Source organism: Grampus griseus (assembly GCF_964374135.1).
Source record: "Grampus griseus genome assembly, chromosome: 15".
NCBI lineage: Eukaryota > Metazoa > Chordata > Mammalia > Artiodactyla > Delphinidae > Grampus > Grampus griseus.
Genome location: NC_139009.1, coordinates 18,913,132 through 18,929,507, shown reverse-complemented (window position 1 = coordinate 18,929,507; position 16,376 = coordinate 18,913,132). Strand labels below are relative to the sequence as shown.

General features: G+C 37.5%; 1 protein-coding gene across 1 annotated transcript in view; it reads left to right on the top strand.

Annotated features, from left to right (window-relative positions):
- Nucleotides 1-345: 345 nt before the first annotated feature.
- Nucleotides 346-16,376, top strand: part of DNAJC27 (DnaJ heat shock protein family (Hsp40) member C27) — a gene marked incomplete at its 5' end in the record, with an annotated part of 35,581 nt that continues 19,550 nt past the window's right edge. Inside the window, 3 exons of the mRNA XM_082672646.1 lie at nt 346-432; nt 10,060-10,142; nt 15,230-15,299. Coding sequence (XP_082528772.1) covers nt 346-432; nt 10,060-10,142; nt 15,230-15,299 — 240 coding nt within the window. The remainder of the gene's footprint in view (nt 433-10,059; nt 10,143-15,229; nt 15,300-16,376) is intronic.

Sequence of the window (16,376 nt, the reverse complement as noted above, 5' to 3'; positions counted from 1 at the left end):
GGAGTGCCCTCCCGGCACAGTAATCTCAGCAACCTGCCGAAGCCACCTTCCTGCCGAGGGACGCAGCCCGGACTAAATCCCGCGACCCCAGAGAACAGCCTCCGGAGCCTGGCGATGACGTCACGCTGCCCCTTTCTAGCATCGCGAGACTCTCTCCTCCCTCACCCTGTTCCCTAAACCACCAGCTGCCCGCGCCCGCTGCCAGACAGAGGCAGGGATGGCAAGCCGCGGAGCCGGGGTGGTGACGAGAGTAGCAGTTCCGCCATTGGTCGAGGAAGCCTGAGGGACGGGCCAGCGTGGGGAGCAAGGAGAGACCAAGGCGGTGGCCCCGAGAGAGCCAGAGCAATGGAGGCCAACATACCGAAGCGGAAGGAGTCTGGCAAATCCCTGCGTATCAAAGTCATCTCCATGGGCAACGCTGAAGTGGGAAAAGTGAGTACCGCGCTGGGAGGGGCGGGACCACAGCGCGGCGGAGCGACGTGGCGATTGGCTGGGAAGGCGGCCACTCAACAGCTTGGGACCCAGCCTCCTCCCCGCCCCTGAGCAGGCCTGGGTGTCCTGGGGGATGCGGCTCGGCGGGGAAAACTCTCCTATCCTTTTTGACCTTTGGGTTGCCCACTTCCAACACCTAAAAGGTTTTCTAGTGGCTTCTAACCCTTGAATGTATCCCAAAGAGAGTAAGGAGGCCTGGGTCCTTATGTCAGATCGTTTTGCCTGGATACCATATTTGCGTTCTAGGTGACCCGTCCAGGACTCAGAGGTGGAGAAAAAAAGTTTAGTTACCCCCAGCAGAGCTGGGGAGCCGAAGGGAACTTACTGGGCCGTGTGTGAGGATGGGGATTTGTAAAATTTACTCCGCAGACGTGGAGACCAGAATCTACATTTCATTTGTAAGAGAGCATAACTGATGTTGAAGGTGTTTCACAGGGTACGTGCAATGGATGTCAAGGAACCTGCATTATTTTGTTTTGTTCGTTTGTTTTGTTTTTATTTCTGGTAGTGTCACCACATCCATTATCTCAAAGAAGTCTTAGTTCCACTGCCTTTTTCTGTGCTGCTTCTACTGGCTGTCAGCTCTAAGCTCTCCCATAGTATGGGGGGAGGGAGGGCGAGAGGTGAATGGAGGTCTTTCCCCACATGAATTCTAAGACTGCCTCTTCTTCACCCAAATTGTCTCTCCTTCAGGGTAAATGGAAGCTGTTGGTTAAGAACCTTCCGAGGTCATCAAATCAGTGACTGAGACAGGATTAGAACCTGGGTGCTCACATTCATTGCAGTGCTCTCTTTCCATCATTATTTGCTGTCAAAATCAACTCCCAGTAGGATCTACATGCCAAAAAAGCTGTTAATGGGAGTGTTTATGCCAGTGTCCTGCACATAGTTGATGCTCAGTAAATGTTTATTAGTGTCTTCTCTTTTCATTTAGTATTATGTTGTACTGTTTATGTATCTATGTGTATGTGGGTATTAACATAGCTGAAAGTCTACAATTATTGAATGTCAATTATGTGCCAGGCATTGAAAAGAAAAGAATAAAACCTCTAGAAGGTTATGTACTAAGCTGGCTAAGTGAGTATGCTCACTTTTAAAATTTTACTATGCTTAATGGTGCAATGTTAGAAATAGCTTAAAATGCCCAGTGTGTCACCACATTTATGTAATATGGTTCTAGATTTATTAGCCCATGCAATTAGACAAGGGAAAGAACATACAAAATGCTGGAAAGGAGAAAGCAAAATTATCAGTATTTGTTAATGATATGATTGTTTATCTGGAAACCCAAAGAGAATTAACTGAAACGCTATTAGAAAAGACAAAATTAATATACAAAACTTTACAGCTTTACTATATCAAACTATAATTGTTTGGACTATATAATTGAAAAACTTTTTTTTTTTTGCGGTATGTGGGTCTCACTGTTGTGGCCTCTCGTTGTGTAGCTGGTATGTGGCAGAGCTGGGATTTGAATCCAGGCATTCTAGCCCTAGAGTCTGTGCTTCTCTGTTTGTTTGTTTGTTTGTTTTTGCGGTACGCAGGCCTCTCACTGCTGTGGCCTCTCCCGTTGCGGAGCACAGGCTGCGGACGCGCAGGCTCAGCGGCCATGGCTCATGGGCCCAGCCACTCTGTGGCACGTGGGATCTTCCTGGACCGGGGCACGAACCCGTGTCCCCTGCATTGGCAGGCAGACTCCCAACCACTGCGCCACCAGGGAAGCCCTGAAAAACTATTTTAATTTACAATAACAACCAAAATAAAGGGCCTAGGTTTAAACTTATGAAGGGAGCACCTAGGACCTATATGAAAAACATTTCTACAAAGGGACACAAAATTACTTAGATAGGTGGAAAGATATACTTTCTTCTTAATTAGGATCACTCAATATTTTAGAGATGCCAGTTCTTTAAAATAATCTACAAATGTGATTCAGTTCCAGTTAAAACAGCAATACTTTTTTTTCCTTCAGAACATAGTAAAAGGTACTAAAGTCCTTATGAAAAATTAAATGTGAGAATCAGCAAGAAAATTATGGAAAAGAAATGAGAGGAGACTAACACTACCAGATATTAAAACATATTTTAAAGTTACAGTCTTTTCCTATTGATACTGGAGAGGAAATATAGGGACATCAGTGGAACAGAATGGAGTCCAGAAATGAACCCAAACATATAAGGAAATTCAGTTTACAACAAATATAGTTAAACTGGGAAAGTAGGGACCATTTAATAAGCACTTTTACAACAACTTTCTACTATTTGGGGGTGGAGTGGATTCCTATTGAATGCCTTTCTCAAAGATAAATTTTTCACAGATAAAAGATTTAAATGTAATTTAAGAATTTTGCCTTAGTTATAAAAGTAATACATACTCATTTTAAAGAATTTGGAAAATATAGGAAGATATACAGATAAATAATTTCAAGTTAAAAATTAAGGCATGCCCTAGTAAATAATCCTTGCATCAAAGGGCAAATCAAAGCAAATGACAAAATAACTAGAAAGCAATGAAAGGAGAGAATGCATGCCAAAATCTTCAGGGCAAATTTAAAGCTGTAGTGAAGGGAAAATGCATTATCTTACTCATTTCTAAAAAAGGGAGATTAAAAACTAAAGGAACATAATAGTTGTACAACTTTGTGAATATGCCTAGAAAGGAACATAATAGTTGTACAACTTTGTGAATATGCCTAGAACCGCCGAATTGTACGCCTTAAAAGTATGAATATTATGGTATATTATGGTGTGGAATTTTAAAAAAGGAACTTAAGACAGAAGAAAAAGGACACAAAATTCACCAAGAGAAAGAGAGAATTCCCTGGAAAGATTAATGAAAAAGAAAAATGCCTAAAATTTTATTTAAGAAAAATAGAGAAAGCAAAAAATTACAAGATTAATACTGAAAAGGAGACATAATCATATACTGGCAGAAACTGAAAGAAAGACTAGAGACTACTACATTCAGTTCTGTGGGAGCACATTTCAAAATGTAGAGGAAATGGAGGATTTCTTAGCTAAATATAATTACCAAAATTGACTCAAAAAGTAGAAAACACAAATGACCAGTCACTTAAGGAGAAGTTGGAAAAGCAATTAAAAGACTTACTATCCAAAAAGTTATCAGGATCAGATGGCTTCATGAACAAGCTTTATTTAAGCTCTAAATAACGCATAATTTCAGTTAAGTTATTCCAAGGCAAAGAAAAAGATGAACAGCACTCCAATTTATTTATGTAAAGTCATGATAACTTAAATAGCAAAACTTGATATAGTATCAAAAAAGAAAAGTATATACCATTTTCACATATACATACAGATGCATAATTCCTAAATATCCACAAATAGAATTCAGCAACATATCAAAACAATTTCACTATTAGCAAGTAGGGTTTATCCCACAGAGTGCAAACTTGGTTAAACATCAAGAAGTTAATCAACATAATCTGTTATATGCACTGATTACTAGAGAAAGTATTTTCTGTACTGTAAAAAAAAAAATGATATAATCAACCTAATAAACACTTTAAGCAAAATCAGAATAAAATGAAGCTACTTAAATATGAAAAACAATATTTTTTATTATTATTATTAAAACTATAGTTATTGTTAACCAACAGCAAACATACCAAATGGTAAGTCCATTTCCTTTAAAATTAGATGCAGAAAAGGATACATACTATTTTCTTTTATTATTCAGCATTGTTTTAGAGGTTCTGGAGATGCAATAAGAAAAAGGAGTTTCCCAAGGGCTTAACTCCCTCAATGGGGGAATTTCTCTGTGGTCTTTGTTTATATCCAATTCAGCTTTCTGCATTGGCATCAATTTACCCCAGAATCCCAGCCCAGTTCTCAGTGTCCTCTAGGATCTGATCCTGATGTTCTTACCATTGACTCTTCATATCAACCAACTCTGAAGACTGCCCTAATTCTAGATTTCCAGTTATAGTAAATATTTTCCTCTTAAGTCAGTTGAATTGGTTTCCCTTACTTGCAGTCAAAAGTACCCACATCGTACAGTATTATATATACTTCTCTGGAGTTTGCTTTTTTTCTCTCTCTCTTTTTTTTTAAATGACATCCAGGATTTATTTATTTATTTATTTAATTTATTTTTTGGCTGTGTTGGGTCTTCATTGCTGCGCACAGGCTGTCTCTAGTTGCAGCGAGCGGGGGCTACTCTTCGTTGCAGTGCGCGGGCTTCTCATTGTGGTGGCTTCTCTTATTGTGGAGTGCAGGCTCTAGGCACATGGGCTTCAGTAGTTGTGGCATGTGGGCTCAGTAGTTGTGGCTCACGGGCTCTAGAGCACAGGCTCAGTAGTTGTGGTGCACAGGCTTAGGTGCTCCGCGGCATGTGAGATCTTCCCAGACCAGGGATCAAACCTGTGTCCCCTGCATTGGCAGGGGGATTCTCAACCACTGCACCACCAAGGAAGCCCTGCTTTTTCTCTCTTAACAGTAGATTGTGGTGATTCCTCCAATTATCTGACATAGCTCCAATCACTCTTTTTCATGGTTGCATAATAGTCCGTGACATGCGAGTATCCCCTCTACTGATGAGAATTCACTTGTTTCCCTTTTTCTCTACTACAAACAATCTTGCTATAATACACTTCTATAGGTATATATATCCTTAAATACCTGGACTAGATTCCCAGGGGTAGAACTGCTGAGTTGAATAGCACATTTTAAAATTTTAGTAGCAATTGCCAATTGCTCCTCAAAAAGGTGTGTTTCTACCAGTGATATGCTGGTACATTTCCGCCTAACTCCCTGCCAACACAGTATTGTCATTCTTTTGATTGCTACTGATCTGGTTAGTGAGAAGTAATTTCATTGTTACTTTAATTTGCATTTCACTGACCACAGATGAAGCTGAGCATCTTTTCAAATGCTTATTGAACATTTGGATTTGCTTTTCTGTGGATTGCTCAATTTATAGTCCCTGCCTATTTTTCTGTTGGATAATGTGTCTTTCTTACCAGTTTTTCTGGTTGGGGGACGTTAGAGTTATTAACTTTTTGCCAGTCATATGAGTTACAGATATTTGCCCCAGTATGTTGTCTTTTAATACTTTTATATTTTACCATACAATTGATTTTATTATTATTTGTATATACTCAATTATGCCTATCTTTTTAAAATTGAAATATAGTTGACGTATAATATTATGTTAGCTCCAGGTGTACTACATAGTGATTTGACATTTGCATACGTTATGAAATGATCACCACAAGTCTAGTAACCAGCTGTCCCCATACAAAGTTATTACAATATTATTGACTATATTCCTTATGCTGTATAACACATCCTAGTAGCTTACGTTTTGTAAGTGGAGGTTTGTACCTGATAATCCCATTCATCTATTTCACTTCCCCATCCCCCGTACCCTCTGGCAACCACCCATTTGTTCTCTGTATCTGAGTCTGTTTCTGTTTTGTTTCCTTTGTTTCTTAGATTCTACATATAAGTGAGATCATATGCTAGTTGTCTTTCTTTGACTTATTTCACTTAGCATAATTCCCTCTAGAATTCATTCATGTTTTCACAAGTGGTAAGATTTCATTTTTTTAAAATAGCTGAGTAATATTCCATTTTTATATGTCACATCTTCTTTATCCATTCGTCTACGGATGGACACTTAGGTTGCTTCCATATCTTGACTATTGTAAATAATGCTGCAGTGAACATTGGGGTGCATATATTTTTTCGAATTGGTGTTTTTGTTTTCTTCAGGTATATACCCACAAGTGAAATTGCTGGATCATATGGTAGTTCTATTTTATTATTTTTAGGAACCACCGTACTGTTTTCCACGTGGCTGCACCAATTTACAATCCCACCAGCATTGCACGAGGGTTCCTTTTCTTTTCACATCTTCTCTAACACTTGTCATTTATTGTCTTTTTGATGATAGACATTCTGACAGGTATAAAAGGTGATATCTCATTGTGGTTTTGATTTGCATTTCCCTCATGATTAGTGGTACTGAGCATCTTTTTCATGTGCCTGTTGACCATCTGTATGTCTTCTTTGGAAAAATGTCTATTCAGATCCTTTGCCCATTTTTTAATTGGGCTATTTTGTTTTTTTGATGTTGAGTTGTCTGAGTTCTTTCTATATTTTGAATATTAACCCCTTATCAGATATATCGTTTGCAAGAATATTCTCTCAGTCAGTAGGCTACCTTTTCATTTTGTTGATAGTTTCCTTTGCTGTGCAAAAGCTTTTTAGTTTGATGTAGTCCCATTTGTTTATTTTTACTTTTGTCTCTCTTGCCTGAGGAGACAGATCCAAAAAAAATTTTGCTAAGACTGATGTCTAAGAGTGTACTACCTATGTTTTCTTCTAGGAGTTTTATGGTTTCAGGACTTAGATTTAAGTCTTTAATCCATTTGACTTTATTTTTGTATATGGTGTGAGAAAGTAGTCCAGTTGATTCTTTTACATATAGCTGTCCAGTCTTCCCAACACCATTTATTGAAGGGGGTGTCTTTTACCATTATATATTCTGCCCTCTTTGTCATTGATTAATTGACCATGTAAGTGTGGGTTTGTTTCTGGGCTCTCTATTCTGTTCCATTGATCTATGTGTCTGTTTTTGTGTCAATAACCTACTGTTTTGATTACTGTCATTTTGTAGTATAGCTTGAAATCAAGGGATATGATACCTCCAGCTTTGTTCTTTTTTCAAGATTGCTTTGGCTATGCCTGTCTTTTTTTTTTTTTTTTCTTTATTGGAGTATGGTTGCTTTACAATGTTGTGTTAGCCTCCACTGCACAACAAAATGAATCAGCCATACACATACAGATTATGCCTGTCTTTTATGGTTTCTGGGTTTTCTTTCTTGGTTGAAAAGGTTTCCCTAAGGTTGTACATATATTGCACATTTTCTTCTGAAATTTTTATTGTTTTATTTTTAAATGCTTAAATCATAAATTTATCTGTAATTTATTTTTGTATATAGGGAAGTTCAGGGCCCAACTTAAATTTTTTCCTGATGGATATGCAATTGTGCCAGTAACATTTTACTAAATAGATTTTTTTTTCCCATTGACTTTAAATATCACCTTTGTCACTTTTTAAATTTTTATATATAATGGGATCTATTTCTGAGCTCTCTGTTCTGTTCTACTGACCTACTTGTCTATTCTTATGCCAGTATAATACTCTCTCAGTTTCAGACTATATTTTAATATTTGTCAATACAAATTCCCACCTCTTTCTACTGCCCTGCCCCTTTCCTGTTTTTCATACTTGGATTAGTTCTTCTCGGATAACTGTTCTTTCATATGAATTTTAGGGTAATTCTATTAGGCAAAAAAAGATTCAAACCTTAAGATTTTTTTTCAAAACTTAAGATTTTAATTGGTTAAGATTTTAATTGGAACTGCATTAAAAAAGTACCTAAAAATCTATTTAAGAAAATAGAGAAAGCAAAAAAGTCTCTCTATATTTATGTTATTTAACTTAGTTTATAAGATCCTAAGGTCCAGGAACCCTGTCTCTTTGGTTATAGGGAGTGGTTATTCATACCATTAATTAAATGTGTATCTCTTTAAATACTTAGGGCTAGTGTTTAAATAGTGTACTGGAATTAAAGGACTTCCAGATCCCTTAATCTCATGAATAATTTAGAAAAAGGCTGTATTTATTTTTCTAGGATATTGTGAGAGAAAACATTTGAGAAGTGCTTTCAACCTATAAAGTGTTTTTTAAAAGTATAGCCTCTTAGCAGTACTCACTCCGAAGAAGTTTTTCCTTCAGTTCACAATGAGCTTATTAAGTACTTTTTAAAGCAACTGTCCTATTTAATATAGATTGAGGTTCATCAGGAAAGTGTTTGAGCAGAATAAGCTTCATGACCAGCACTTCAAGTAAATTATGTTTCATGAGTGCTAAGGATTGCCATTAACGTACAAGTCATTTTAATTCAGTTTTTCATTGGCACTGAGCTAATTGCTCAGATATAAAGTTATAAGATATAAAGAAGTAAAATACTGGTGTTTGCCCTCAAGCAGTTTACTGTCTAGCTGAAGAAGTAAGATAAATATGCACATGTGAAAAGATAACAAGACAGTGAATAACTGATAACTAATACATTATATATGTATATATACATTTATATTCATATACAGTATATGTACTATATACACATATAGTATATAAAAAGTGTTAGAGAAGTTCAGATGTAGGCAAGATCTCTTATAACCTGGAAGCTCAGAGTTTGCACTGGACCTTAAAGGATAAGTAAGATTTGGAAAGAAGGGAGAAAGCTCTTTCCAAGTAGAGAGAAAAGTAATGACAGAAGTCAGGCCTGGGAGTTTTGCAGAAATGGAGGGTTTATATTCGAAGGGTTTAGACAGAAAAGACAGATTAGGGCCAGATTATGGAGGATCTTGAATAACGGACAAAGGAATTTGGATGCTGAACTCTTGGCAGTGAGAAGCCACTGAAGATTTTTGAGTTAGGGAAGTGAAATAACATTAGTGGTATGCATTGCTGATTGAAGTTGGGAGGGAAAGGGGACATAAAGACCAATAAAAAATTTCCTGTAGTTGTAGTTGTACAGAAGTAGATGATGAAGACTTAAACCAGAATGGTACCAGTGGGAATTGGAGTGAGGAGAAAGATGGAAGAAACATTCAAAAGAAGATTTAGAAAGACTCAGAATCAAACGTGACTTTAATAATTTAATACCCTGTAATTGGGAAAATGGTGGTATTATGAACAGAACTAGGATGTGAACAGGATTCGCTGTTTTTATGTATAAGATTAGTTCATTTTGGGGCATTTTGAGTTTGTGGAACAGTGAGTGGGGCATCTAAGTAGAAATTAGTCTGGTAGATATTTGGAGATGTGGATCTGGTCTGGGGAGGGAGGTCAAGGTAGACACATATTTTGGTATTATTATTAAAAATATACGAGCAGAAGAGGTCTTTAGAAGAAAAGAGAAGGACTTCTCTGGTGGCTCAGTGATTAAGAATCCACCTGCCAATGCAGGGGACATGGATTCAATCCCTGGTCCGGGAAGATCCCACATGCCGTGGAGCAGCTAAGCCCGTGCGCCACAACTGCTGAGCCTGCGCTCTAGAGCTGGGGAGCCACAACTACTGAGCCCATGTGCCACAACTACTGAAGCCCACGTGCCTAGAGCCCATGCTCCACAACAAGAGAAGCCACTGCAAGGAGAAAACCGCACACCACAAGAAGAGTAGCCCCTACTCGCTGCAATTAGAGAAAGCCCACGCACAGCAACGAAGATCCAACGCAGCCCAAAATAGATAAATAAATAATAATAATTTATTAAAAAAAAAAAAGAAAAAAGAACAAGGATTGAACACTAAACTGAAAACATACCCATATTTGGTATTAAGGGAAGAATTTTAAAATAATTTTTCTTTAAAATCTTCACCTTTAGTATTTGTTTCAGTTATTTTATAGTTTTGGCTTTTGAAAAAGCTTTGTGTCTCGTGGTGAATGAAGAAACCATAATGAAGAAATGTGCTTATTTTGTATACGTTCCCAGAGTGTCTTTACTAAAAGCATGTATTTTTACCTTTTTAGAGCTGTATTATAAAGCGATACTGTGAGAAAAGATTTGTGTCTAAATACCTTGCAACAATTGGAATTGACTATGGAGTCACAAAGTGAGTACATATATTCTTTCCTTGGGCTTGCAAATTACATAGAAATTCAGAACCCTTCTAAACTGATCTGTCTTGAAATGGAGAGTCTGAAGATAAACTGGGACACATAAGAATGAGACCTTTACAGATAGTAGTAATCACATCATTTGTTCATCATGGAGTACCTTCTGTTTGCCAGGCTTCGTGTGGGGTGTAGGGTCTGGTGATGAGCAAGTCTGCACGAAGCCTGCCTGGCAGATGTAGCTTTTCAGGAAGCATGTTTCTATATAAGCAGGTCTCGTTAGCAGGTATATTTTTAGAGAATTTTGAAATATTCTCTCCCAGAAGCCTAAATATTATGTGGAAAATTTTCTATCAGAGAACTTCCTTTTATGATCTTTACATCCTATTAGAATCCAGCAAAAATGATCTGGGAAGAGTAAAATTAGGTATAAATGGGGATTTATTTGGAGATGAATCAAGGGTGGGTTGAGCTTGGGGAGATAGGGTCACATTAACAGGAAATTACACTGGGGGAAAGTAGAATTGGGGTAGACAGCACATCCACAAAGGTGGAATTTCAGGTGCTCGCTGTTCAGACCCCAACCTGCCCCTTCCCTTCTCTCTTATCTCATTCTTTTACACACTTTACTCTCCACCCATGCTGAATTTGTGCCATCATACTTTCCTATCTCAGTGCCATCATTCATTCTGTCCACCTGAAATGTCCTTTCCCCTCATCTCTCCGCCTGTCAATCTCCTCAAGGTATAAAGTGTGACTGTTCCCATATGGCTTTCTGAACAGCTCCTTTATCAGTCAGGACTCATTTTAGTTGAAAATGACAGAAATATTAAAATTCTCTGCTATTCATGGGTCTTAGCATAAATTGTCTTGTGTTATCGTTTGTATATGTTTAATGTCTCCTGCTAGATTTAAAGCTCCATTAAGAAGGGGCTATTAGTATAAATTATCTCCAGGGGCCTGGTACAGTGCTTATACATAGTCGATACTCAATAAATAATTATTGTTCGGTAAGATAGATACATCTGAAGAGGAAGTTTGCAATATTAGAATATGAGGGCAACATTCAAGAAGGTAGACTAAAGTGGTAGGGTGTATCTATACTTCAGGGCACAGGATTTCATCAGTTATATGGTAGGATATCCTATTCAAGGCAGTTTTGTTTTGAATCCATGTTAAGTAGCTAATTTATTCATTTAAGAAATAAGAGTTATCATGTTATGCCCTAGAACTGTGGTTTATTCAACAGACTACAGTCATCTCTCAATATTCAAGGGATGTTGGTTCCAGGATCCCCTGTGGATACCAAAATTTGCAGATGTTCAAGTCCCTTATATAAAATAGTGTAGTATTTGCATGTAACCTATGCACATCCTCTCAATACTTTAAATCATCTCTATAATACCTAATACAATATATCAATAAATAGTTTTAAATACAGTGTTAATGCTATGTAAATATATAGTTGCTACCTTGTGGCAAATTCAAGTTTTGCTTTTTAGAACTTTCTGGAATTTTTTTCTGAATATTTTTGATCCAAGTTTAGTCGAATCCATGGATACAGAGCATTCTGTAAGGCTGACTGTATTGTTTCTGGTTGATTTTTTATTTTTATTTTTTGTCTTATGGTGAGGAGGAGAATATGATTGACAGAAACCCAACTCAAGCCAAAAAAAAAAATCAATTCACATAATCCAATTATAAGGATGTAGCTGGGTCTCAGAGATCGCTGGAACCAGGGAGAGAATATAACCTGGTCCTTTCATGATGTGTCTCTCTCTACCTTTTGGCTCCTTCTCCACAGCTGCTGGTAGCTCTCAAGTTTACCAAAACTAATCACAAATTTAAAAAATACCAGGTAAGGTTTTGATTGTCCAGGTGGAGATAGGTGCCTTTCCCCAGCTCAGTTAGCTGTGGCCAGCAGAGTGGCATCAAAAAAGAAGATGGAAGAACCCATTTAAACCACAGTTGGGAGAAGGAGGGTACTCTTTTGGGCAGTCAGAACAATAGATTCGTATATGTATAGCTGATTCACTTTGTTATAAATCAGAAACTAACACACCATTGTAAAGCAATTATATTCCAATAAAAATGTTAAAAAACAAAACAAAACAAAAATAGATTCCCACTCCATCCTTCAGATTTCAGTATACTTGAGAATTAGTTGTAGAGTTTGTGAAAATGAATATTCCTAAGACCCACCCACTAAGATTCTGATTCATGGGATCTGAGGTGGGGCACAGGACTACATTTTAAACACCCTCCCCATATTTCCATATAATGATGCAGGTGGTCTTCAGGCCACAATTTAGGAAAGCAAGCACTGGCTTGAGGTAATGAATTACCATTTTTCTTAAGGTAATTTCCTCTGTCAGACTTCTGAATTAAATCGACCTCTTTTGAGTTGCAATTTGTGAACACATTTGTGTTACTTCCTGATTTTATAAACTTCAGTTCCATCCCTTCTCAGCTGCTATCTGGCAAAACTTTCTAATATAAACTGTTACACGAGATCTAATGCAGATGCTCTCAAACTCTGTTGTTGTTTTGTTTTGCTGTTCTCACACTGTCTTTTGTAAGATGGATCCTGATTTCACAGATGTTAAAATGAAAACAAATTTGTATCTTAGAATTGATGAAATATGGCAGAGAATTCAGGAATGAAGAAATCATGATGATTAGTAGTTTGATTGAAATATACAAGTAATATAAAACAACTGTAGGAATTATGGTTTCAGAAAAGAAAGTGGAAAAAAAAGTGAAAAAAAAGTAATAGAGGATATTATAAACTTGGACAGGGAACAATAATCATAAATAAGCCAGGAGGTAGTATAGAAACAATGGGAGCAGGTGCTGCTGTCCTTGTAGTCCATGGGAGGAACTCTTATCAATGCTGTCTAAACTGAAACATGCTACTTAAAAAAACATAACTTTAATCTGTTAATTTATTGCTAATAATCTCCATTTTTAACCTTACAGGAATGTTTTTAGGAAATACTGTTTCTGTAGTAAAGAGCATTTATATTTAAAGCTCAATAATTCCTCCCAGTTTACATCAGTTTCTTTTTTTTTTCTTTTGTTAAATTCAGTGAAATGTAAATTTTATGCTTTTAAATTAATATCCCAATTTTATAAAAATATTTATGTCTATCAGTCTTATCTATGTACACAAAGAAGTCTACAGTAATGTTCATCTATATTAATGAAGGTTTTTCTTCTGGGTGGTAGGATTTGGGATAACTTTTAAACTTTCATCTTTCTACTTTTCTTTAGTGTTTGAATTATTTATGAAGTTTCATTCATTCATTTTCCAATAGTGATTTTAATTTTTTTTTGTATGTGAACATTCATAGAAGCTATATTTCTAGTAGCGCCAAGTTAGAAACAACTCAACTGTCCATCAACAGATTAATGGATAAACGAACTGTGGCATGTTCATATGATGGAATACTACTCAGCAACAAAAGGAGCAAACTATTCATATATGCAGCAACTTAGATAAACCCTAAAATAATAATGCTGAGTAAAAGAAGGTAGACAAAAAAGTGAACACACGGTATGATTCCACATATATCCAATTCTAGAAAAAGTAAACTGACCTAATAGTGACTGATAGCAGATCAGTGGTTGGCTAAGTAGGGCAGGAAGGGCAGGAAGGAGGGGTTTCAAAGGGGCCCAAGGAAATGAGTGATATGTTCATTGTCTTGACTGTGGTGATGGCTTCACAGGCGTAGACATATGTCAAACTCATCAAATTATATACTTTAAACATGCGCAGCTTACTGTACATCAATTATATTAAAGTAAAGCTGTCCTAAAGAAGGAGGAGGAGGGAAGGTGGCAGCCCTTGGCCCCATGGTGGAGACCAGTCACTCCTCTGCTCTCCTGGTTGGGTGCAGATGTGAGTGTGGGGTTTATCTACAGAATCTTGTCTCCTCTGCCATCCAGGTATTCTTTACCTACACAGCTGTGTCTCCCCCAGTTGTTTCAGGTTTCTCAAAGGCAGGGCAGTGCCTTCTGTGTCCAGCCTCTCCTGGGGTTGACCATTCTAGTCTGGTCACATATTTGCAGAGATGGGCAGCCAAGATAGGGAGGTTCTGTAACATCTGGTGCGTGGGCTCTGCTGCTCCAGAGGGCAGAAATGGGGCCACACAGGAGCCACAGGGACCGCATGCCAGGTCAGCACCTTTGCTGGGCAGCTTGCCCTCGGTTTGCCCTAACACCACTGAGTGTGGGCTGGGAGACGACTCCACACCCTTCTTTCCAGATAAGAAAACGAGGCCCAGAGTCCTGGGGTGGGGACCGAGGTGAAAAAAGAATGGAAACGGCCTCCCAAAGGAGGCTGCCTGCAGTCACGCACAATCCTTCGAGGGTTCCGCGGCCTGCCCCGTTACTCTGTCAGCCATCCCCAACCAGCCGCCTTTGCTATAGAAACAGTAATAGTGATTTTTCTTTAAAAAAATAAAAGGACTGGAAGCAAGTATACTGTGATGTTAACAGTAGTTAATTCTAACATGAATGGTTGTTACTTCCCTTTTTGTTCTCTTCTGTATTTCCAAATTTCTGAAAACAAATTGACTATTGTTCTTGCTCAGATGAAGGGCATAGGAAAATTAAACAATCAACATTAATAATATACATCTTTATACTGTTTATTTTATACTATTTATTGTACTGCATGGTAACCAAGCATAACCAGTAGTAATTACGATGTCTTACTAAGTGAAGTAAAACATTTTGTTTTCCTTCATCTTGCTCCTACTGTCCCTAATCCATTTTTTTTTTAGCACCACAGTAGTAGCTACTATTTGTTTGTTACGGGGTGTGGACTGAAGTGTCGAGGTAAGGTGAGGGTAAATGAGGGTGTTTATTCCAAGTGAGTTCAGGGTTCTTAAAACAGGAGCCACCTGCCAGATTGTGGCTCCTGTTGTAAAGATTATCTGGAATCAAGAAGAGGCACTAAGAAAGTACCTCTTTTAAATTTCATACACATAACCTTTTGAAATTCATAAGCGACATAAATGATATTAACATGAATACAGAAGCCACGACCTTCTTTGGGATTGTTTGCATTTGAACATTTCAGGGTACAAGTCAGAGACAGAGAAATCAAAGTTAACATCTTCGATATGGCTGGACATCCCTTCTTCTACGAGGTAAGAAAGACTTTTTGAGAAAACCTATATCCAGTATTGTCAGTGGGTTGAAGGAAAGATCCCGAATTACCGAACAACCAGTATTCAAGTCATGTGTAAAAATAGGTAAATTTAGCTGGTGTTTGTGGCTTCCCTTCGGAGCTTTACCTTAATGGATATCTGTTGGTCTTCTGTGCTGTCCCCTTAAATAGTGGTAGGAAATTTTGTTGCTAATGTTTCAAACACTTATATAAGATATTTTAACCTTCAAAGGACTGTTGCTTTTTACTTTGTGCCTTAGCCCAGAATGTGAAAAGATAATTACATAGGTACAGGAACTTAGGAATTCAGAAATGAACCCTTTGTAGCAGTGTTCTAGAGCGATTTTCCAGTGCACTCCTCAGTCGTGTGCTCTCTCCCCAGAAGAAGCGAAAGCAGCCTCACTTGGTTTACTTTCATCTGCTTATCAGTCCTAAGTAGTCTCAAAATCAATCTCATGGCCTTTATCTTTTGTTTTTCCTTCCTTGGGTTTTTCATTTATTTCCTCCCTTCTGCTTGCTTTGGGTTTATTCTACTCTTCTTGTTCTAGGTTCTTGAGGTGGGAGCTTAGATTATGGATTTGAGACTTTCTTTTCTAATGTATGCATTTAGTATTATAAATTCCCCTCTCAGTACTACGTAGCTATATCCCACAAATTTTGATATGTTGTATTTTCATTTTCATCTCATTCATTCAGCTTTTTAAAAAATTTCCCTTGAGATTTTCTGTTTGGCCTGTGGATTATTTAGAAGTGTGTTGCTTAGTTTCCAAGTGTTAGAAATTTTCCTGTTATCTTTCTGTTATTGATTTCTAGTTTGATTTCATTGTGATCAGAGAACACATTATATGATTTCAGTTTTTAAAAATTTGTTGAGGTTTCTTTTTCATGGCCCAGGACGTGGTCTATCTTGGTATATGTTACATGGGTGCTTGAAAAGAATGTATATTCTGCTACTGTTGGATAAAGTGTTCTATAAATATTTATTAGAGCCTGTTGGTCAGTGGTGTTGTTGAGTTCTTTTCTATCCTTGCTGATTTTCTGTTTAGTTCTGTCAGTT